General features: G+C 43.0%; 1 protein-coding gene across 8 annotated transcripts in view; it reads left to right on the top strand.

The window, feature by feature from the left end:
- Positions 1-23599, top strand: part of PPP2R5C (protein phosphatase 2 regulatory subunit B'gamma) — a 146340-nt gene that overhangs the window by 68756 nt on the left and 53985 nt on the right. For all 8 annotated transcript variants that reach the window (XM_087447924.1, XM_087447928.1, XM_087447927.1 and 5 more), the window contains one exon: positions 16963-17162. In XM_087447924.1, coding sequence (XP_087304050.1) covers positions 16963-17162 — 200 coding nt within the window. The remainder of the gene's footprint in view (positions 1-16962; positions 17163-23599) is intronic.

Below are 23599 nucleotides of genomic sequence, written 5' to 3'. Positions count from 1 at the left end.
CACACCTGCTTCATGGTGCCTGTGGTCATCCTTACCCCGGGGCTTTTGAAGCTTCACCGGCCCACCCCAGGTTGCTTCTCCGCCATCCCACAGCCACACCACTGTCCTGCCATCCCTCTCTCCTGAGCTGTCTGGCCAGCCTCCTCCACCTGTTCTCCAGCCCAGCAGTCCCGTTGCCTTGAAGGTGTAAGCCCTTTACAGAATTCACTGCTTTTTTAGTGAGGTTTTTAGAAGGGAGTAGAACTAAATAAATGTGTTCCATCTTCTAATGTTATTTTTTTTAAATAAAGAACACCATGAAAAGATGGGTTTGATTTATTAAATTATAGCACACATTCTACAGTGAGCTTCCAAACAGTTAACAATGATGTTGGTCTATTTATTGATCTACAGGGCATTCTTGACATAGGGTTAAAGTAAAAAAACAGAGGAGCATGTGAAGCATGCTTCTTTCTGAGTTTTCCTTTCTTATGTTGTTTGGATTTTTTTATTTTACAGTGAGCATGTATCATTTTTCTGAAAAAAATTCTTAAAAAATATGTAACACATGCTAACACAACATATGTTAGCAACTGAATACCAACTTCCAGTTTCATTTAAAGACCAGTGGTCAAGTATATGCAGAGAGAAAGATTTCACGTAGAGGTTCGAGCCCTTGGCTTTTTCTGTGTTCCTCCCTGTGGTACCCACTCATAAGTTACTTTGCTGGATTAAAAAGAATAACACATTGTTCCTCCCCTGTTTCTGTCCTGAGACCCTGTTGTATTTTCCTCTGTTCCCCCTCTAGGAATTGCTGCGAGCATGCTGGTCTCAGAGAGAAGCACCCTTTCACAGTCCCATAGAGCCAGAAAGAACCTTATTTTTCAGGTGTGGAAACTGAGGCCCAGGAATGTCAAGCCACTGGTCACATCTGGTCCACAGCAGTGTCCCTTGCTGCCCTGGTCTGCTTGCTGCTTTCGAGTTTTATCTTTTTTACCCTTGTGAGCTTCCAGCACCACCACCCCTCCCCCCTGCAAAAAAAACTATCTCCGCCATAATCCTTTATAAACCTATCAAACTTTGAGGATATTTTTCCATTCAAATCTCATTATGCCACAAATTGATAGTACTAAAATGTCCATGAACTCGTCAGAGAGATTGGCTCCTCCGTGACCTGGCAGGCACATGTGCCGTAATTGGATTTGGGGTTCATTCAGCCTCTTTCAGTGGCCTGCACTGTTCTAAGAAGCAGAACAGCAAAGCACAGTCGCTGTGCTGTTTGCCAGCACATCCACATAATTGTGTTATGCACAACCAGACGCCATCAGATTGAGATTCCGCCTTATGTTAGCTACAGATTTAGTTGCTGAGTGCAGTGCATTAGTGGCCTGCTTGGAAATGCCTGGAGAGGATGAAAAACGTTGCTTCTGTAATGGACATTTTTAAGGATAGGAGCATAAACAAGATTGAGTGATAGAAGCCAACAAGTCACTGCATCTGGTTAACAAAAAAACAAAAACAAGTAACGTTTATTGGGGACATATTCTGTTTCAGGCATTAGTCTAAGCACATCACATCTGTTAATTCACAACAACCCCACCAGGTACAGTTATCCTCATTTTACAGTTCAGGAAACTGAGGCCCAAAAAGAGCAAGTCTTCTGCCCGAGGTCACTAAGGTGGTAACAGGTGGAGCTGGGACTCCAGCCCCGGCGTGCTGCTTTCTACCGAGTTCTTTAATGCCCTCGTCCTACTGCGGCCTTGTGTCTGGGGGCTTCATAAATATTTGTAAGCACAGGATTCAAAGTTAGAAATGAGGGGGCCACTGCACCTAGTGATGACCTCAGAGTGCCACGAGCATAAGTTTTTAGATTTAACTATAAAACTTGGACCATAAATAACAAGTCCTTGCAAGTACTTTGTACGGAAACATAGAATTCAGAGGACTAGATATGGAGGTTTCTGAGCTGCGCTAGCTCAGGTCACCAAATTTGTCTGCAGCTCCAACGTTGGAGAACATGGGAGCTGGCTCATCTTGGGGCCTCGTCCTGCCCCTGGTCCCATGAGTGCTCTCTGTGTCCGGACAGGGGCCTCCGTTGGTGGCTACATTGATGTGGTGTTCTTTTGTAGTGAAATACTTCTGATTTCAAACGTAGAGACAGTTCAGAGTTCCTGGGAGGCAGGGGAGGGAAGGGCCTGCCGAGGGGGGACCCTTTGAGGCCAACTGGGGCAGCAGGCCAGACCAGGGGCCAGGGCCCTGAGATCAACCGGAGGCTGCTATCTCGCTGTCCCCGCGGCCTGCTCAGGCTTAGACTTGAAGAAGGAGCACGCTTATCCTGTCCTATCCTGTACCTCCCCTGCCTCAAAGACGGCTGAGGCTGCAGCTCCCTCCTCAGACTTTTTATGTGTGCCTCTGCCTCCTGCCCTGCGCAGGTCCCCCGGGTCCGGGAACAACTCACATTGCCCCAAGCAGAGCCCTCATTATACCAGCAGATTTTTCTCCTTGCCAAATCCTGCCACACATCAAGAAAATAGGAATTGAATGGAAGTAGGTACATATATGATTCAAAGCATAATCTCAGTTTCCTGTGCTGTTTGGAATGAAATATATAGAAAAGGATAAGCTATTTATGTGTGTCTTTCAACACATCCCGAAACACTAGAGTGTTTCTTGTTTTAACTAATAATAAAAACATCAAATATTTAGGTTGCATATTCTCCTCCAAGGGCAGAATGAACCTTTTGGTCAGCTACTGGGATAATGGGCTAAAAGTATTACAACTGTGTGTGATTTGGGGAGTGTGATGTAATTGGGAGCAGGGTGCGTGTAGTCCATGGCCAGAGTGTCTCCGTGCACACGTGCCACCCTTTAACGGAGAAAGGCTGGGTGCCAGCGGGCTCCAGATGGGTTACCTGGCTCAGTGGTTTGCTTTGCCGGGTGAGTGAGCCGCCACTGGAGAGTTTCCTGGAGAAATGGGAGTGAGCCGCGAGCCTGGCATTTGGCCTTCAACTGTGTGTGCTCTGTCCAAGGACCCACCTAGACTCACTGCCTCAGCCATGACATCCCTTGTGACAAGGGATGTGGGGGAGGGTTTTGTTGTATAGCTATGTGTCACCACTAATTACCCTGCCACTTGCCATAAAGGGTCCCACATCTGAGGGAGTGCGAGCATGGGCGTGTGCGTGGTGCTGCGTGTCAGCCCAGGATTACCCTCCAGTTTCATGGTTATGGGACCAGGCCCACAGCTAGTCACACCTGGCAGGCACAGGTGGACGGACCTGCTGCAGGCCTGTCTTCCTACCACAGCAGCCATCTAGTTTTTCTGTCTTATTTTATCCAAGCTCTGAGTTAAAATCCTTCTCTTTATAATTTATATATTACTTGAGACAGTAAAGTGACAGGCTTAAGCAGTGTATAAGTTTTCCATTTAATTTATGCCTCGGGATTCTTTCTTGTCTCTCCACACGGGTTATCCCATGAAGTTGGCCTGAGGGGTACCCGGTCTCAGAGGAATGTCTGTCCCCCGGGGGATGCCCCTGCACGGGACTGTGGAAATCACTGTTCATGAGCACCTGCAGTTTTGTCTTTGTCGACGTCATTAGTTTATGTGACACATATGTTGAGTGCTTGTTATTTTTGAGGGCACGGCAGAGGTAGAGGGTGCTGTGCCCGCTCTTTGCCTCTGCAGTCCTGCCCAAACAACAGCTCAATTACAGTGATGAGGCTGAGTTGCATGTCAGAGCCAGTCAGAAAGCCCCCAGGGAAGGCTTGTCCAGTCCCTAGGAGGGCATAGGCCACTCCCCGCCATCAGAGTGCCACTGGGCCCTTGGAGACAGGAAGAGCTGTCATTCATCTTTATTGACTGTTATCTCTAATACTATTGGCCTCATAGCAGGGATTAGTTGATGGCTAGATAAGAGGAAGACTGGAACCCAGCATGGGTATAGTAACACTAATTAATTAATACTAATCCTAGAGGGGTGGGGCAGTGGACATATGTGGAGATGAGGAGGTCAGCAGCTCCTAGGAGGAGAGACTAGAGGGGTCTGGCACCAGTATTTATCTGCCTCACTCCCTCAACCCCCAAAGGGTGCACACGCACACACATGCACACGGTCCATAATTTCATGGTTTCCCGTAATGTCGTGGCATCTGTATGACTTTAGGGCCCCGATTTCCAGGGCTCTCTCTGCAGGTCCTGGCACACAGGCCCTCAAGGCTTATTTGATTGTGTCCTTCATCGATCCTTCCTGCTGCAGCTCTGGGCCAGACATCCTGTGTGAAGAGCCCAAAATTCATCATGAGAGAGCTCGTGTCCAGAAAGAACCACTCCTGCCTATTTGAGACACAGAGAAAGGAAGTGGAGAACATAAACTAAAAACTGAAAAAAATGTGTATATTTTCATTATATCCTCCCTACAACTCTACACTGTTCTGTCTGCTGGTAAACATAGTAAAAGTTCTCGAACCTTCCTTAGGCAGTCTCTTATTTGTCAGATGTAATAAAAGCAGTTACTTTTTATGAAATGACACCTGCCCTTGTGCTTTAGGTAAATGAGCTATTGCTCACCAGGTACAGTAATATTATTTAATATTTCATCAAAAATGCTACTCTCAGTGGGAGGTGAAGTGATATAACCAGAGGTGTTGAACATTTACTAATTGGCACTGATGGTGAATGTCTAACTTTGTTCCCCACAAGGCGTTCTAGAACTAAGTTCTTAAGCAAGAAATATGCACTGTGTCAACAGATCACGCTCTTTAAGATTTGTGTCTTTCTTCCTAAGAGTTTGACTTGTCTTCATCTTTCCCTATAAAAAAGCCAAGGCTTCAAATTCAGCTAACATCTCTTCAGTTTCTCTTATGTATCACCTGTACTAGAAGGTAGGGACACATCCCTGAATATACGTGTGCGTCTGCAAGAAGTTTTATAGTTTAAGGAACCTGCGGCTTAGAATGACATCATGACTTCACCGTGTTATTATGGCGGAGTCTAGACGAGAAATCAGTTTGTTTCTTCCTTGTGACTTCCTTCACTAAAAAATTCGCTTGGCATAATTGGGAGCTTTTCTGAGGGAACCAGTCTTTCCTGGCCCTTATCTTATCTCAGTCTGACCGCACTCCTTCGGGCTGTCCTCTCCCCACCGCCTTCCCCATCCAGTCCCTCGTAGAGGCGGCCAGTTCTTGCCGAAGAACATGAATGAACTAGACCTTGGCTCCAGCCACTGCTTTTTGAAATGAAAATATCTGCGTTGTAAAATTATACTGTAATTTCATGAGAAAGAGATGGTGAGTTGGGGGTCGATGGTGGGAAGATGTGAGGAAAATGATTACTACCCCTTTCTTTGTGTGCAAATGCAGAAAAAAATGAAAAAGGAGGGCGGATCTCAAACAGCATGGAGGAACGCCTCAGGTCTGGGGAAACCGCTGACTGTGGGGTTTACACAAGATCCGCTTGTCCCCAAACTTGGCCCCGGAGGGAGGAGCTCGTTTCCTTCAGGAAGGAGGATATCGGCTTGGTGAATGTGTATAATAAAGCTGGAACTACAGAATTGGGGTTTGAAAAGGGAGCATTCATTGTGGATTTTGAGCCACAGGTTGTCTCTAACCCAGCGTGTTTGAAGCAGAAGTGTCGAGGTGGAAGCTGCTGGTCAGCCTTACTTTGCCAAATTTATACCCAAATTAGTTTGGCAGGCAGTGCTTTATTTTGCCTGAGCACTGGGATTCCCCCTAGAAGGACTGGAAGATGCCTTTCAGTATACCGAGGGCAGGAAGGCATGCTTGCTGCTTCTCGGGTCTGTCTCTTGGAACCCCAGCAAACAAAAGATAGTTGCCAGTAGACGGCACTCGGCATTCTTTTTTTTTTAAGATTTTATTTATTCATGTTTTTCCCCCCAAAGCCCCAGTAGATAGTTGTATGTCGTAGGTTCACATCCTTCTAGTTGCTGTACGTGGGACTCGGTCTCGCGTTGGACGGAGAAGTGGTGCCTTGGGGCGCGCCCGGGATCCGAACCCGGGCCGCCAGCATCAGAGCGCACGCACTTAACCGCTAAGCCACGGAGCCGGCCCTCGGCATTCTTAAACAAATGAACACTCTGAGGATAGTGAAGGTGTTCTTAAAGTCCTCTCTGCTTCCCATTACCGGGTGGTTACTTCAACTCCTTTGTGTCAGGTGGTATAGACAGAACGTGAAGGGGGCACATGGGCTGTATTCAAATGAAATAATATCCACTGAGAAACCCAAGCAGAGCATAGTATGTATGTATGGTGAAGTTAAACCAGCACATCTTATCAAGTCTAAGACACCACTGATTGTAGGTCAAACCATTTTTTAAGGATTACCAAGACAGAGAAAACAACCATCAAGTGAAAGACACAACTGGCTTTTGGGGATGTTAGTATGGAAATGTATGTATTAGAATGGATAAAATGGTGGATACTTACATTTTGACATTGGGAAAGATTTATTGTAACTTTGAAAATCGTCAACCAAGGTAGGAACAGTTTGAGAGGATTAACTCAATTTTGAAATTTTGTAAGTGCTAAGGGTCAGGGTAGAAGTTATCAGTTAACTTCCTCTACACAGGAGTGAATATTCCATTCAGTTATGTTTATCGTACTTTCAAGTTGTAGAAGTTTAGATTTATAGAGTAAGAGATCGTTGTAACCAGAAATGATCCCTGCCAGGCCGGGCTGGAGGAGCCAGAGCCTGGGCGTCGTGACCACCTCAGGAGAAGACTGAGGATCTGGTTCATAGACTGTAGCCTTGTCTTTGGAAGTACCTCTTCCTGCTTCTGGCATCTTAATTTCAGTCCCTCTGTGTCACCTCTGAGAGATCTTTCTTATTCCCAGATCAAGTTGTGTCATTCATCTGCTTAAAAACCATCTACGGGGCCGGCTCGGTGACGTAGTGGTTAAGTTTGCGCTCTCTGCTTTGGCGGCCCGGGGTTCACAGGTTCAGATCCCAGGTGCAGACCTACGCACTGCTCCTCAAGCCATGCTGTGGTAGCATCCCATGTACAAAACAGAGGAAGATTGGCACAGATGTTAGCTCAAAAACAAAACCGTCTACAGTGCAAATCCATCTCCTCACAGTACTTTTCAGATTTTTCTGTCAAAGTACCTCTGAGAGTCCAGAGTGCTGAAATGCCTATTAGAAGGAGTGTCTTTGAACTACTTGATTTTATCTTAAGTTTATGTAGACTTTGCGTTCTACTCTGATACGTGTGTCATTATTTTAATATAAATATGTTTTAAATTATGGTACCTCTCAGTTAAATTACCTGAATTTGTTTTCTTCCAATTGATTTGTTCATTCAGCAAATATTTGAGGCCCCACTGTGTGCTCGGCCAATCTTGGGTACTGAGGATAAAATGGTGAATGGGACAAAAATCCCTCCTTTATGAAAATTTATGATTAAGAATCCAGTATGATTAATTTACAGTTAGTAAAATGTAATCAGTATTGTCCTCATTTATGGTTCTGTCTTTTTGAGGAAAATGGATTTTCCAGGAAAATGTACCCTATTTAATTTGTCCTGTAACTTCAAGGCCCTCTGATTTGAAGAGCGGGCACCTATAGATGAAGTCTTCCCTGCTGGCTTGGCCTCAGTCCCTCCACGGGGGGCCTCGGCCTCCCCAAACTGACTCAGAGGTGGCTCCTGCCCACCCTCCAAGGCCAAGCTCAAGTCCTCCCCGAGAAGCCATTCCCTGAGCTGCACTCCTGTCCTGCAAACCCTGGGGTCCCCATCGCACCTCACACGGCTGCGTCAGTTACAGCACTTCTCACATGTCTTAGTTGTTTTTCTTTTAGATTGTCTCGTATTTTAATTTATCTCTGTGTTGTTAGTGTCTAATCCAGTGCCTGGCGTGTATGTGTTGGAAAATTTTTACGTTAATTCCCTATGATACAGGCTTACGTTGTCAAGGTTGGGGCCTGTGCTGAGACCTTAGCTTCCATGTCTCAGTTGCTTCACATAAGATGCTGTAGATCTGACAAACAAGTCACACCACGTGCTTTATATTACACTTGGGATCATAATTGCTGGTCTTATCTTTGAGAGGGAGAGAGAGAAACTTTATATAAATAGAAAAAAATTAGAGATCACTTAGAACTTCATCTTGATTGGGAAATTTTTCAAATAAAAAAAAATATATCAGGGGCCGGCCCGGTGGCGCAGCTGTTAAGTGCGTGTGCTCCACGTTGGCGGCCCCGGGTTCGCGGCTTCAGATCCCAGGCGTGCACTGACGCACTGCTTGTCAAGCGTTGCTGTGGCGGTGTCCCGTATAAAGTAGAGGAAGATGAGCACGAATGTTAGCCCAGGGCCAATCTTCCTCAAGAAAAAATGGGAGGATTGGCATCAGATGTTAGCTCAGGGCTAGTCCTCCTCACAAAAAAAAAAAAAAAACAGTTTAAATTCTTCAACATAAACATTATGTAGAAGAAGGTTAGAACATGTGTTGGGATGGGTGTGTGTGTTTCAGTCTCAAGTCAATCAAGGTTAGTTGGGAGGTTGTCATTGTTGGTTCACCTAAAGCCATTGTGGAAAAGACTGACTGATACACGTATGCCTGGAGTATGCACATGCTGTGGCTCTCCAGGAACACGGGAACTCGCCACGGTGGTTGCCTTTGCGGGGAGAGATGGAGGCAGAGGATGGGTGTGGAGGAAGGAGAGTCGCATCTCACTGTGTGTTCTTATGTGCTTTTCAGGGTTTTGTTTTGTTTTTTTGCCATATGCACATATTCTGTAGTCTTTTTAACTTGAAATATAATTCACATACAGAAGCTTATGAAACCAATATAGAGTATAATGAATAATTATAAAGCAAATACTCATGTAACCACCACCCAGACCTGGCACCCCAGAAACCCCTGTAGGTCCTGTGTAGGTTTTAGGGCTGCCTATTTCTATACTTTATATAAATGAAATCATACTGAATAAATCCTTTTTATCTCACCTCTTTCACTCAGAGTATTTTGTAAGATTTATCCATATTGTGTATAGCTGTATTTCATTCAGTCCATAGTTTGGGATATTATATAATACCCACTAATGCTGGACATCTGGGTTGTTTCCAGTTTGGGCTGTTAGTGCTGCTGTGAACATTCTTTTACGTATGTTGTGGTGCACGTGTGCATGAATTTCATTGGGTTATGTGTCTGGGAATGCAGTTCCCAGCTCATGGGGCACGTATGTGTGCCACTGCACTTGATCATGCCAGACCTGCAGCCCCACTCAGCAGTGTGTGAGAACTGCAGCTCAACACACCTCCTCCCATAGGTCTGTCGTCAGACTGTTTAATCTTTGCGGACTGGTTGGGTGGCTAATGGCACCTCATTGTGGTTTCAGTTTGTGTTTCTCTGGTTATTAATGAGTGGCACTTGTTTCACCTGTGATTAGCCATTTGGGTATATTTTGTGAAGTGCCTGGTTAAGACTTTTGCCTACTTTTCTGTTGGTACTCTGGATTTTTCTTACTGATTTATTGGAAGTATTTATATATTCCGTACATGAGTCCCTTGTCTATATGTATTCTAATAGTTCCACTACTCTGTGGCTTGTCTTTTCATTCTTGGTGGTGTCTTGATGAGAAAAAAAATGATTTTTTTGTGTGCGTGTGTGTGAGGAAGATCAGCCCTGAGCTAACATCCATGCTAATTCTCCTCTTTTTGCTGAGGAAGACCGTCTCTGAGCTAACATCTATTGCCAATCCTCCTCCTTTTTTCCCCCAAAGCCCCAGTAGATAGTTGTATGTCATAGTTGCACATCCTTCTAGTTGCTGTATGTGGGACGCGGCCTCAGCATGGCCGGAGAAGCGGTGCGTCGGTGCACGCCTGGGATTCAAACCTGGGCCACCAGTAGCGGAGCGTGCGCACTTAACCGCTAAGCCACGGGGCCGGCCCAAAAAATTGATTTTATATAGTTCATTTTATCAGTCTTTTAATGATTACTGTTTTTTATATCTTAAGGCCTTCTTTCTCTACATGAGATATTCTTCTGTATCATTTTCTAAAATTATTAGAGTTTTGTCTTTGAGATTTAAGTCTATAACCCACCAGGTGCTTATTTTTTATTTTTTACATAATGCAATCCACTTTCTTTTCTTTCTGTCTTTCTTTCTCCTTCCTTCCTTCCTTTCTTCATGTCGCCCTGTACCTACCTGTCCCAGTGCCATATTTGACTGACTTTTCTGCACTGTTCTGCAGTCCACTTCTGTCATTAATCAAGTATTCATATATGCAGAGGCCTGTCCTGGACTTTGTTCTCGGTGGTGCTTCAGGGTTTGGCTATTTTCATTAGTGAAGCTTTGCAATAAGGCTAGATTTCTAGACCAGCAAGTCCCCCATTCTGTTGTTCTTCTCCGGGGAGTCTTGGGTAGTGTTGGCCCTTGGCATTTCTACATACATTTTAGAATCCACTTATCCGGTTCCACAAAAGTCTCTGTTGGGATATGGATTGGGATAGTATGGATCTATAGGTCAGTTCCTTAGTCTGGTAAATGTTATCTATGGAGTCCTAGCCCAGGCATCAAACTCGATGGTGAACTACTGAGAGTGTCCCTCTGAGATGGGGAAGAGATGAAGGGTACCGCTCTTGCCACGTCCTTGCAGCATTGCTCAGGCAAGAAAAAGAACAGTGTCGGTATTTGCAGATGAAAGGATGGCATACACAGAAAACCAAAGAGATTTATAGATACGTTAGTAGAATTCGTAAGAGTTAAGCAAGGTAGCTGTGTACAAAAGTAATACTCAAAACTGGGCCCAGCCCGGGGTTTGCGGGTTCGGATCCCGGGTGCGGACCTACACACTGCTCATCAAGCCATGCTGTGGCGGCCTACCACGTACAAAATAGAAGAAGATGGGCACGGATGTTAGCTCAGGGACAATCTTCCTCAAGCAAAAAGAGGAAGACTGGCAACAGATGTTAGCTCAGGGCCAGGATTCGCCTTTATTCCTGCTTGGTTTGTACTAAGAGTAAATATATTAGAAAGACAAGATGATGCCAGAGCTGAAGGTTTGGCTCTTTCCTTTTGGAGAGTTGCTTGTTCGTTTCAGTTCTGGATGAGATATCTCTTGTCTATGGCCTCACAACTTGCATGTTTTCATAGACCCTCGTGGGCCCACGCACAATGCCTTTAAGAAGGTGGCATGAACACTCAGAGAGGTGGTGTGGTTACACTGGTCTCTCCTTGAAAATCCAGCTGCTTCAGCTGCTCAGTGAATATTAAGTGACCAGGAAGTAGTTCCTTCCCACCCTCGTGAGCATGTACCTTTGGGGGCGTCTCTTGAGTTGACATGCTCTAGGCTTGTAGTTTTCTCAGCTCTGTCTCTGTTTCAGTAGGGTCATGATTATTTGGAAAAAGCCATCATCTGTGAATCAGAAAGACCTGGTTCTTCTGTCTTTCTCAGCTGTCATGCTGAAAGTTGGTCCTTTATTGTATCTTAGAGTGTCTCTTTTCACCACCAAGACTTGTCATGTAGAAGTGGACTTGGCTTTTTTTTTCTTTTTGTCATTTTTCTATCCACAGAGTTCACAGATGCCTCTTTGCCTATTGTAATTTAGTAATTGAGCCTTATGTCATATACTACAATTGGGTGATTAAAATGTAGTATGTCACGTCTGTCAGTCCCTTCTGTAATTGAGGTACACATTTGCTTGAAACACCTGTGAAGTTGGCTGTGCGATGATTAGCCATTTAGGATTCACTTATAAAAAGCCTGTGGTGGCTTCTTATTGCCTAGCAGTGGTCTCCAAACTCCTGATGACTGATGCCTGGCAGGAGAGCAGTCTCAAGCACACACCTCCAGGGTGTGTCAGTTTGTATATTAAATATTAGTACATCTCATTTTTTTATTCTTTGTAGAAGAAGAAACTATAAGTAGAAGTTCTGCTGTTACCACCTTGGGTCACCCCCGGGGCGTCCCCCAACTTTGGAGGTCAGGGGTCAGTGGAACGAGTCCATTCCTTACAGCTTGCTCTGGTGCTGCTGGTGTAAGCATGCCTCCCTCCCTCACTGTGGGGACCAGGAACACACAAAGCCAGAAATGAGTTCTCCCACCCTACTCTAATGGTGGCCTTCATTAAGCATCTGTATATGTCATTTATTAATTACAGGCTTCCCTTTAGTAAATATATTTTTGAAAGAACAATACGTTCTTATCTCCGCCTTCTTGGTGTTGTTTCAGATGCCATGCGTCAATGTCTTCTCCACTGCTCTTCCACTACAGGTTTCGCATGAGTGTGTCCCTACATTTGCTCCTGGTATCATTAAGGATTCACCTTGAAATAATTGGAAAGTATCCTGAGTTCACAATAGCAAATCAATGAAAATACTGAGGAGGGGGCTGAAAAGATTTATACAAACATGAGGTGCTTGTAATACTATATGTGTAGAGGAATATTATCGTTCTTAACTTAAAAAAATAATAAAAGAAAGTAAGAATGTTCTCCATCCAAAAAAGTGATGGCGTCTTTTATGTTCTTCCTTCTCTTAGATCAGCAATTTCCACGTAGTGTTGGACCATTCCCGGGCAGGTGTCCTTCCACACCCTTGCTGGTCAGAGGGCCCTGTCACTGGGGTCCTGGCCACGCTGACAGGCTGCAGCCGTCTCGTGCTGTGCTCTTTAGTTGATGCTCTCTGTTGGGATCAAGACTGCTCATTAGTATGTTCTGAAACAAGTGTGTCGATGTTATTAGTCTATATACAATTTAAAATTAAAGGAAGTCGCTGTCATTCGTGGGCAGAATTCAAAATCCATTATTCTTTTTTTATTCTGCTTCATAGAAGTGATTGTAAGATTTGGGTCAAATTCAGGGTCATGGTTTATAACTTACGAGTTGGGCAGTCTTGAATGGCAAACACTGAAGTATAACATACCAACCGTGTCAGTCCTGGTTAGTTGTAACCTTTCATTCACATTGCATGGATAATCAGAAGAGTAAAGTCCAGTACAAGTTATATTCCATCATACCCTTTTCTTCTTTCAAGATTAGCGATGCTAACGTAATGGTTTTTAAAGACTATTAAATTGTAGTTAGAAAAGTAACTCATTTATACTGTTAAAAAATCGGAATACATAACAGTATAAAGCATATTCTTCCACCACCTCCGCTCATTTTTATTACCCAGTGGTGCAGTCCTGTTAACACAGCAGAAAATAAAGATTTTTTAAATATGCTGACCAATAAGAAGCTATGTTAACTTTCATTCAGACAAATATGGAAATATTTGACAGGAGGTAAGGATGCAATATTTTTATTATTGTACTCAATTTGATTGTTATAATTTTTTTCTAAACAGTGAAATTGTAAAATTAGCCAAATAAGGTTTTAAAAAATAAAAATAAGAGAGCTCATGAGATTATAATCACAAACTTTTTGATAAACTTTAAATGAAAATAGTACAGTAACACCTTAGCTGTCTGGAACCCTGGAAGAATTAATGTAATTTCCACAAAGTTGAGATTTTTCTTGCTGTTTAGAAGAATTTTGGATAAAATCTTTTTTTCATAAAATTTCTACTCATTTCTACTCTGCTCCTCCTTCCTTTTTTTTTTTGTTTTTTTAACATTTTTGTGTATGTGTGAAGACCAGCCCTGAGCTAACATCCGATGCCAATCCTCCTCTTTTTTTGCCGAGGAAGATTGGCCCTGAGCTAACATCTGTGCCCATCTTCTTCTAGTTTATATAGGACACTGCCACAGCATGGCTAGACAAGTGGTGCGTCAGTGCACGCCCAGGATCCGAACCCGAGAACCCCGGGCCATCAAAGCAGAGCATGCGCACTTAACCACTTTCGCCACCCAGCCGGCCGTTCTTTCCTCCTTCTTGATCGTAATAGATTTGTTTTAGTGTTTTGGTGACAACTGAGTCTCTATTCTGAATGTCAGTTACTGGACTGTGTTTAGAAAGTGAATGATGTTTTCAGGAACTTTTGACGAATATAAGACTTCTTTGACACCACCCTGAATGGTCCCAACATCCTTTTGAGTTGCAATGCCCTTGTTTTAGAGTATATTATACTGTCATGTCTGTGCTCTGCCACTTACTGGCTTTGTGGCCCTCGGCAAGGCATTTGAACTCCCAGTGTCTGTGTCCTCGTCTCCACATGGGTGTAACAGTGCTGCCTTATGGGGGTCCTTATAACTTATAACTGTCCTTATAAGCGTTCATGGAGGAAGTGTTCCTACAGGGCTCACCTGGCCACTTCTGAGAAGCCACGCTGTGAGTACATCCTGAGTAAGGGGTAAATGTGGGCGTCTTAGTTCTCTGCAGTGCCAAGAACATGAGAATGCCAGAAGGTTCCAAATATACAAGCTGTGACTACAAAATTAGCTCATTTAAGGTGATCCTGGCAAACTGGAGGATGAACAGAGGTACAGAATTGAGTGAGGACTGAAGGTAGGCAAGGAGGTAATTCAGAAAATAAGAGGTTGTTTTTTTTTTTTTAAAGGCTGGATATTTGAATATGAGACCCAAACATTGTAGCAAGTGTTACTCATTTAAAATGATTGAACAGGGCCGGCCCCGTGGCTTAGTGGTTAAGTGCGCGTGCTCTGCTGCTGGCGGCCCGGTTTCGGATCCCGGGCGTGCACCGACGCACCGCTTCTCCGGCCATGCTGAGGCCACGTCCCACATACAGCAACTAGAAGGATGTGCAGCTATGACATACAACTATCTACTGGGGCTTTGGGGGGAAAAATAAATAAAATCAAAATTAAAAAAAAATAATAATAAAATGATTGAACAGTCACTGAGTACCCAGAATGTTGATGAATCAAATTTTTGTTTCCATGGTCTCCTAAGTATCCTTTAGGTGGTATATTGTAACCCCACTGCCCAGCTGCGTGCTTCTTATCTCTGCATGCAGTGCCGGAACTAGGGGAACGAAAGCTTCCCACGAAATGGGTCCATTCAGGCAGTTATGTCTGAGTGCCTGCTGTATGCAAGGCTCCGTATTGGGCATTACAGGATAGAGAGAACTAGAAAACATAATCACCTGGCACCTGCCCTCTGCCCTCAGAAAGCATCAGCTGGGGAAGTAAGAGGTGCTAAGCAAGACAGCTAACTGTTTATGCAATAGGAAGTGCTGAAGGACAGGCTCAAGTAATATGTCTTATCTAACTTGGTAGTAAGGGAAGGCCTCGTAGAAGAACCCTGAACAGGAAGTGGACAGTTAGGGGTAGGAGAGGAAGAGGAGCAGGGAGGATGGTGTGGAGAGAGGTGGGAGAGCACAAGCAGATGAAAGCAGGAAACCCCTAGGCCGCCGAGGCACGCACTGGGGTGGGGTGGGGCAGTGGGTCCCAACAGCTTTGATCTCAGGACCCCTTCACACTCCTGAAAATTATGTACGACCCCAAAGAGGTTTTGTTTATGTTGGTTTAGCTACTGATATTGACCATATTCGAAACTAAACCAGAAAAAAAATTTTAAGTATGTTTTTATTAATTCATTAAAAATAATAAACTTATTGCATGTTAACGGAAATAACATATTTTACGAAAATAGCCATATTTTATAAAACAAAAACAAATTTAGTGGCATTGTTTTATATTTTTGCAAATTTCTTTAATGTCTGGCTTAATAGGAGATAGCTGGATTCTCCTGTGTGCTCCTGCATTCAGTCTGTTGCCATATGTTTGGGTTGAAGTGTAGGAAGATGTGTGGTTGGGAAAAGGAGGAGTAATTTAATAGCCTTTTCAGATAGTTGTGGGCATTTTCTTTGATATTACACCAAACTTAACAAATGGGTGGTTTCTTGAAGGAACCTGCAGTGTGGAATCTGAAACCATAGCAATGAGTTTTCTGTACATTTTATTACATTAAAGTCCAGTGGACTATCTTGTACCTTGAATGGCTCTTTTGCCCTTGAATGATAGTATGACACCATTTGTTGATCGCTTGGAAAATACTGGTTAACTGAGTTATGCAAATCTTTTGACACATTTTGTAAATCTTGGACACATTTCAGTATGCCTGTCAATAAATCCTCATACATTACTAGCACCGCTGATATCATCTTCACCACGGGAAGCTGTCAAGCTCACACTGGCAGATAGAAGTTTTCCACACTTCCCAGAACACTGGAAAGTCATTCAGAGCTCCATCGCTTTCCACCCCTACGATGACCCTCTAGACCTGTTTCTTAATCTCTGTTGTGTCATTGTAAAGATTACATGAAAAAAATATGTAAATATGTATAAAGCTTTTAGTATAGTACGTCGCCCAGGTGAGCACTCACTAAGTAATAGTGATTGTTGTTATTCTGTGCACTGTTTCTGTACTGCTGTTGTCATTAACATCATCTGTCTTCACATGTGGCATATGTTGACTGTAGCCCGGAATGAGGAACGAAATGTGCTCTGTGGAGCACCAGGGTGGTGACTCTGACTGAGTGTTTGTAACAGCTCTTTTTGACAAGCCTCAGACTGATTCCACTTGCTCTGGGTTTGCCAGCTAGCCAGTGGACAACCACCGTGCTCTTCGCCTCTAAGTTTAGAGCACTAGCAGACCTGAGAGCATCTTTCCCCTGTGACTTTCCTTGCCTTGCCTGTACCTGTGGTACACAGCTGTCCCGTGTGTGCGTGTCGGTGCCCCCACCCCAGGCTGGGGCCTGTACGTTGCCTCTTGTCCCATTGCCCCACACAGTGCTGGCATGTGGTAACTGGCGCTCAGATAATATTTGTTGAATGAATGCCGTTAGAGGGAACTTATTTTGAACAGTACTCTCGACGTAGTTTCAAAGAGTTAAAAAGTGTAGAAACTTGATCACATGTAACATATGGTCTGAGCAGAGACTAGCTGTTGTTTTTTTCTTTTCCGAGTGGCTAACCTCTGTTCACCCCTACCCCAACTCTGTTTTTTTTTTTTTTTGAAGCTCTATTAATTCAAAATAAAAATAGTGGAAGGCTTAAAAGTGTTTCACAATAATTTTGGGTTAAGCATCTTTGCAATCAATATACTTTGCTTTCTGCTTTTCAGATGTTCCTCCTGCTGATCAAGAGAAGCTTTTTATCCAGAAGTTACGTCAGTGTTGTGTCCTCTTTGACTTTGTTTCCGATCCACTAAGTGACCTAAAGTGGAAGGAAGTAAAACGAGCTGCGTTAAGTGAGATGGTAGAATACATCACCCACAATCGGAATGTGATCACAGAGCCTATTTACCCAGAAGTAGTCCACATGGTAAGTGATTACAGTTTAACCAGCGTGTCCCAACCCTGAGTTGCAAACAGGACTCTGATATTCTTAGAATAAGCTAAGACGTTTGAGCCTAACACAACATTCCCACAAAAAAGTCCTCCTGTTCCAAAATTTTATTTGTACTATGAGGAATGACAGTCTTCTTTGTAATGTATCCTGGATGATAGTGATGATAATAGTGAGGGAAACTGGGTGCCTTCTAGGGACCAGACCAAGTGCCTTAGGTATGTTAGCTCATTTAATCCTCACAACTACCTTCGGGGATAGATGTGTTAGAACTTTTATTTGTATTTATTATCTCATCCTCTTTAAATTTTTTTTTTAACATATGCAACATTAATGTAATAGTGCACAAATATAATTTAGAAGTAAACATGATGTCCATACATGTGCAGGAAAATTGTAATGATGGGGCGGAGTTAAAATAAGGGGAGGACCAAGCTGGGGTCAGGACAGTCTGCCCTGCTTGGCTGAGACAGCCTCCACTGTCAATGCTGATGTCAAGACAGTCTGCCCTGATTGGCTGAGACAACCTCCACTGTCAATGCTAGGGTCAGGACAGTTAGTCCTGATTGGCTGAGATGGCCTCCACTGTCAATGCTGGTGTCAGGACAGTTCATCCTGATTGGCTGAGACAGCCTCTGTCGTCCTGCAGTTAGTTCATTGTTGGTGTCATTCAGCCCCCAAATCTCAGTCCTCTGCGGTCTCATACTTTACAAGCCTGTTTCCAGGTCCTTTTCAGGATCCCACTGTGACCTCAGTCAGTACACCTGGAAACATTTCATGTGGTGCCGTTACTAAAAACTCTTACTGTTTAACACTGAACTCCAGTTTCTGTTGAGTTTTTGTTTTTGTTTTTTTTTTTTTTTTTGGATTTTTTATTTATTTATTTTTCCCCCAAAGCCCCAGTACATAGTTGTCTGTCATAGCTGCACATCCTTCTAGTTGCTGTATGTGGGACGCGGCCTCAGCATGCCTGGAGGAGTGGTGCCTCGGTGCGCACCCGGGATCCGAACCCGGGCCGCTGGCAGCGGAGCGCACGCACTTAACCGCTAAGCCACAGGGCCGGCCCTTGAGTTTTTTTTTAATTGTTGGTATTTTGTCCACCTTTGAAATCAGTACTCCTGCTACCTAGTTATTAGAGAGTCCTTGATGCTTAATATAAAATTTTAAATCCTGATTTTCATTGAACTCCTTCTTAAGTGACTGATTTTTTTTTACCCCAAAGCTATATATTTCAGATTTGACTAGTCTTGTTGACCTAAAATATCTTTATTTCTTACTTTAGTATGTTTGCTTTGGAAAAAGAAGATGAAAATAATGTTCTTTTTTGTAGTTCACAATCTGTTGTGTCAGAAGTTGAGATCAACTTCGTTATTTTAATTTATTGTTGTTAACTCTTAAAGTTCAGAATTTACCAGCATGTAGCCAGCCTGGGGATGCAAGGGCCATGTAGGTTCCTTCCCCAGACTCACCCCTGAAGAATAGTCAAAGGCACATATACTGAGCAGTAAACACTCTTAAAACCTTGCTCATTCTGACTAAGGAAAATTGAAGAATATCTTCTTTCTCTCCTTAATTTCAACTCTCTATTATTTTGGAAGGCCTCCCAAACCCCAAAATCACAAATAAAAATCTCTAATATTTTCCCCTAATAATTTCATAACTTTGTTGTTCACAACACATTTTATAATTCTCCTGGAACTTTTTTTTTTAATGGTATAGGATAGGGCTACAACTTTATTTGCTTCTAAAATGATTGAAAAATCATTTATCCCTACATCATGTATTTAATATTCCATTTTCCCCCTTGATTTTAAATGCCTGCAGTCCCTGAGCCCCACTCTTAACCCAAAAAGGGAAGAGTCTGTGGAGCCTGAGGCTTCACTTGGCCTGGTTTGGGTCAGAGGCCCCCTCTTTAGCCAAGTGTGGGCCCGCCTGCGTGAATCAGTCTCTCATTTGCGTTTCACAGTAGCAGTGTGCATTACCAGAACCACTTGATACTTAAAGCCCTTGCAACTTTTTTTTTTTTTTAATTTTTTTATTTATTTTTCCCCCAAAGCCCCAGTAGACAGTTGCATGTCATAGCTGCACATCCCTCTAGTTGCTGTATGTGGGATGCGGCCTCAGCATGGCCGGAGAAGTGGTGTGTCGCTGCGCGCCTGGGATCCGAACCCAGGCCGCCAGCAGCAGAGCGCACGCACTTAACCGCTAAGCCACGGGGCCGGCCCAGCAACTATTTTTAAGATTAAATAGTCATTACTTCTCCTCTCCCTGTTATAATCATATCCTAACTAGATTCTCTTCCTGCTATCTTAACTTTGTTCCCCATCCTGAAATTCAAGCCAGTCTTCCGAGTGTTGGGCAGTTTGCCCTCTAAAGCACTTAGCAGACAGTTACTGAGCATCCGCTCTGGGCTGGGCACATACTCAGGGGAGGAAATAGAGTAGTGAACAAGATTTCTACCCTTCCAAAGCTTTCCTTTTCTTGGGGGACAGGCTATAAAGTCAGCCACCCAACAGTGTATGATTCTAGATTACGATAATGCAATGAAGGAAAGGGAAGCGGGGAAGTGGATAGAGTTGCGAGACTGCCATGTGCCCATGTGGTAGGAAGTAGGTGCAGAGAGACATCTTGTACGTGATGCATTAGATTGTCCCATGAAGATCCACACTTATGAGGTACTTCCTCTGTCCCTGAGCAAGCAGGGAATGGTTCATTCTTGCCTCTCTACTCTGACCAGAGCAAGTGAGAGAGCACAGCCTTTCCCTTATCTCACATTTGTCTGGAGTTTTGGGGGTGGAATGAGGGTCAGGCGCAGAGAGGATTTTTGGTTTTATTTGCTGCTGTGGTATTGTTTTATAAACAGAGGGCACTGATGAAAGGTATAATGAAAGAAGAAAAGTGTGATGGGAGTGGTACTTGGCGGAGGTTTCTGACCTCTCAGCAGTGGAGGCTGCAGGATTCGAGCAACCAGTAGAAGGCCTCCACACAAGCAGTGCCTGGACCCAGCGTGGCAGGAGGAAAGATGCCACTTGTGGTCCGTTCGGATGGCCTCTGGTGTGCTGACCGTGGAAGCAGCGCTCAGCTGGCTTGCTGGTCTTATTGCCTGTTGTTCGTTTGTTTCTTTATGTGTGTGTGTATTTACTTTTGTTTTGTCATGGTATTTTTAAAGACATTATTTTTAAAGACATTAATTTGCACTTTGAAGAATCCAAAGCTCTATAGATGTTGTACTCCTTATGCTCCTTCTTTTAAATGTATTGCCTATTAGATTGGACTGCTATATATGTTTTTTAACAGATTTATTGAGAAATAATTCACATACCAGACAATTCACCCATTTAAAATGTACAATTCAGTGGTTTTCAGTATAGTCACAGGATTGTGCCGCCATCATCACATCTAATTTTATAACATTTTCGTCTTCTTAAAAGAAATCCCGTACCCACTAACAGTCTCTGCCATTCCTCCCTAACTCCCACCCCCAGCCCCTGACAGCCGCTCATCTGCTTTCTGTCGCTCTAGATTGCCTAACCTGCACATTTCATATAAATGGGATTATACAATATGTGGCCTTCTTTCACTTAGTTCATTCATGTTGTAACGTATCAGTACTTCTTTTTGTTGCTAGATAATATTCCATTATATGGATATATACCACATTCTGTTTATCCATTCATCCCTTGATAGATATTTGAGTTATTTCTGCTACTGGCAGTTAGGAATAATGCCGTGATGAGCATTCATGTACAAGCTCTTGTGCGTATGTTTTCATTGCTCTGGAGTATTTATCTAGGAGTGGAACTGCTAGGTCACATGTTAACTCTGTGTTTAACATTTTGAAGAACTGCCAGACTGTTTTCCAAAGCGGCTGCACCATTTTACATTCCCACCAGCAGTGTACAAGGGTGCCAGTTTCTCCACATCCTCAACACTTGTTGTTATCTGTCTTTTTGATGATAACCATCCTACTGGGTGTGAAGTGGGATCTCACTGTGGCTTTGATGTGCATTTCCCTCATGACTAATGATGGTGAGCATCTTTTCGTGTGTGCTGTGTATTTTTACACATCATAGACTTTAGACCTGGGATTTAACAGAACCTTACGGATCACCTAGCCTCACCCTTTTATTTTCCAGATTAAAAAAACTTAGGTTCAAGGAGATGAGAATGAAAAGAAGCAGTACCCAGGGGGGAAAACTCCTGGCATCTAGATTCTCAGGCCCAAATTACGTAAACTCAATTATCTCTTAATTTCAGTCATATTTTAAATATAACCAGCCATCTGTTTTTTCAATTAAATTATCTAGTTAATCTGTTTCTCAGGCACTGGCATTTTTCTGATTTTTCTGATAGTCACAACACTGATAGCAAAACCAAGAAATAGCAAAGCCACTTTTTTCACGGGACACCATTTTTACTTGAAGAATGACTAACAAACTGGTTGTTCAGACTTGGATATTTAGCAAGCATTTTCTCGAAAAAAATAAAGAAAATGGGATTGTCACTTTAAGAAAAATAACTGATAGTGTTTGTTGTCAATGATAAAATTTGAGCTTCCAGGTGAAAATTGGAATTTTGGAAAATTTGTATCAACCAGTGCAAGCTTCAGCTTCCCGGTGCCACAGGCTCTTCTGCTGAGATCGGTGGCGATATGAACAAATAGGATCTTTAACACACGTGATGAAATGAGTCCCCACTGGACTCATTCCTAACTCAGTGAACCAGTATTTTCCAAATGACCAAAAAGTGACGTTACAAAATCATTTTGTTCATGGGCCAGAGAGCCGTTCAAAGTGCAAGACACACCACTGGATTTTAATGTAATGGAGACCCCTCATTGATAAAATAACAGATTTCACGTAATAGCTAACCTTTAATAAACTGCCACTTGTCAAGTTTTGGTGTAGTGTCAGAGAAGACCACAGTTATCTGAAAGGACTATTAATTACTCCTCCCTTTTCCAACTACGTACATATAGTACACCAGATTTTCTTCCTATATTTCAACCAAACCAACATTCGGAATGTAGAAGCAGACAGGAGAATCCACCTGTTTTCTATTAAACCAGACATTAAAGAGATTGACAAAAATGTAAAACAGTGCCACTCTTGTCACTAAACTTGTTTTTGTTCTGGGAAATATTTTTATTTAATATGAGTTATGAAATAACTAATAACAGTTATGAAAAATTACTTATTTTTATAAATGTATGTTATTTATATTGACATAGATTTATTATTTTTTTAATAAACTGATATTTTTAAAATTTCTCTGGTTTAATTTCTAATACAACCAGTATGAATAGATAGAACTCTCCTAAACAAAAGCTCTTTGGAGTCCTCAATAATTTTTAGGGGTTTAAGGTGATCCTGAGACCAAACAGTTTGAGAACCACTCTTGTAAAAGAGAGCTACTTGAAGGCTGCAGCATCAGCACCACCTGGGAGCTTGTTGGAAATGTCGCTTCTTGGGTCACAGCACTCTCTGTTTGCCCTGTTCTCCAGGTCGTTCTGAAGCTTGCCAGAAGCTTAAGAATAACTGTCTCAATAACCCTCCTGCACTGCCCCCACTGAGGTTAAAGCCCTCGTATAGCACCTGGGACAACTCTCTCTAACTTCCCTGCGTAGTAAATTCCCTGAGAGGAAGATGTGTTATGCTGTCACGTTTCTTCCACTAAATTTAGCACAATGATCTTTCATAAGCTCAGTAACTGTTCATTCAGTATGGAGTTTTCTGCATAGACGAGGGCGTTAAAACCAGTCTTAGTAGTCACAGATGAGTGTAACCTGAAGATCAGAAAAGGAATTGGCTAGATCGATGGTAGAATGAATTGGATGGCTCAAAGGTCCTTCACATCAAAGTGGACCTCTCTAGAATTGCACATGTCTGCTGTGCTGGATTAATAAATAGGCGACAGTGAGTAAGATAACAGCGTCTGTCCTTAAACAGTCGACCCTCGTTTGTCTGGGAGACTATATTCTAGAGGAATATAGTGTAGACTGTTCATAGTAGCTGCCTTTGGATGGTGTGATTATGCAGATTTTCCCCTTTTACTCTATTTTTGTAATTTTTAAAAAGTTTAATAATCGTGTACCAGATTTCTCATCATCAAAAAAAATCAATAATAATATATTTTTCTTTAAAAAAAGATCTCCGTATGTAGTTTAATAGTAGTGGTGTTCTTATCAGGACCCATGTTGAGTTTCCAGGGAAAATGAGTTCATTTCTTTCCTTTTATGCTTAGGATTCAAGTCCACGTTTTTTGTTAAGGGCAAAGGAGTTTTCCTTGGGTCATTGGGGGAGGTTTCACATCCAGATCCCCAGGATAATTGTCTGGTGCTCACTGAAGGATTGACGTTGGACGTGCTCTTTCTATTTTTGTATCTGGTATTTGCAGTGTGCTCTGGAAGGTAT

This window comes from Ceratotherium simum, chromosome 24 (genome assembly GCF_057802395.1).
Source record: "Ceratotherium simum simum isolate JZ-2026a chromosome 24, ASM5780239v1, whole genome shotgun sequence".
Classification (NCBI taxonomy): domain Eukaryota; kingdom Metazoa; phylum Chordata; class Mammalia; order Perissodactyla; family Rhinocerotidae; genus Ceratotherium; species Ceratotherium simum.
Note: the sequence above shows the minus strand (reverse complement) of the source record. Positions and strands in the feature narration are given on the sequence as shown.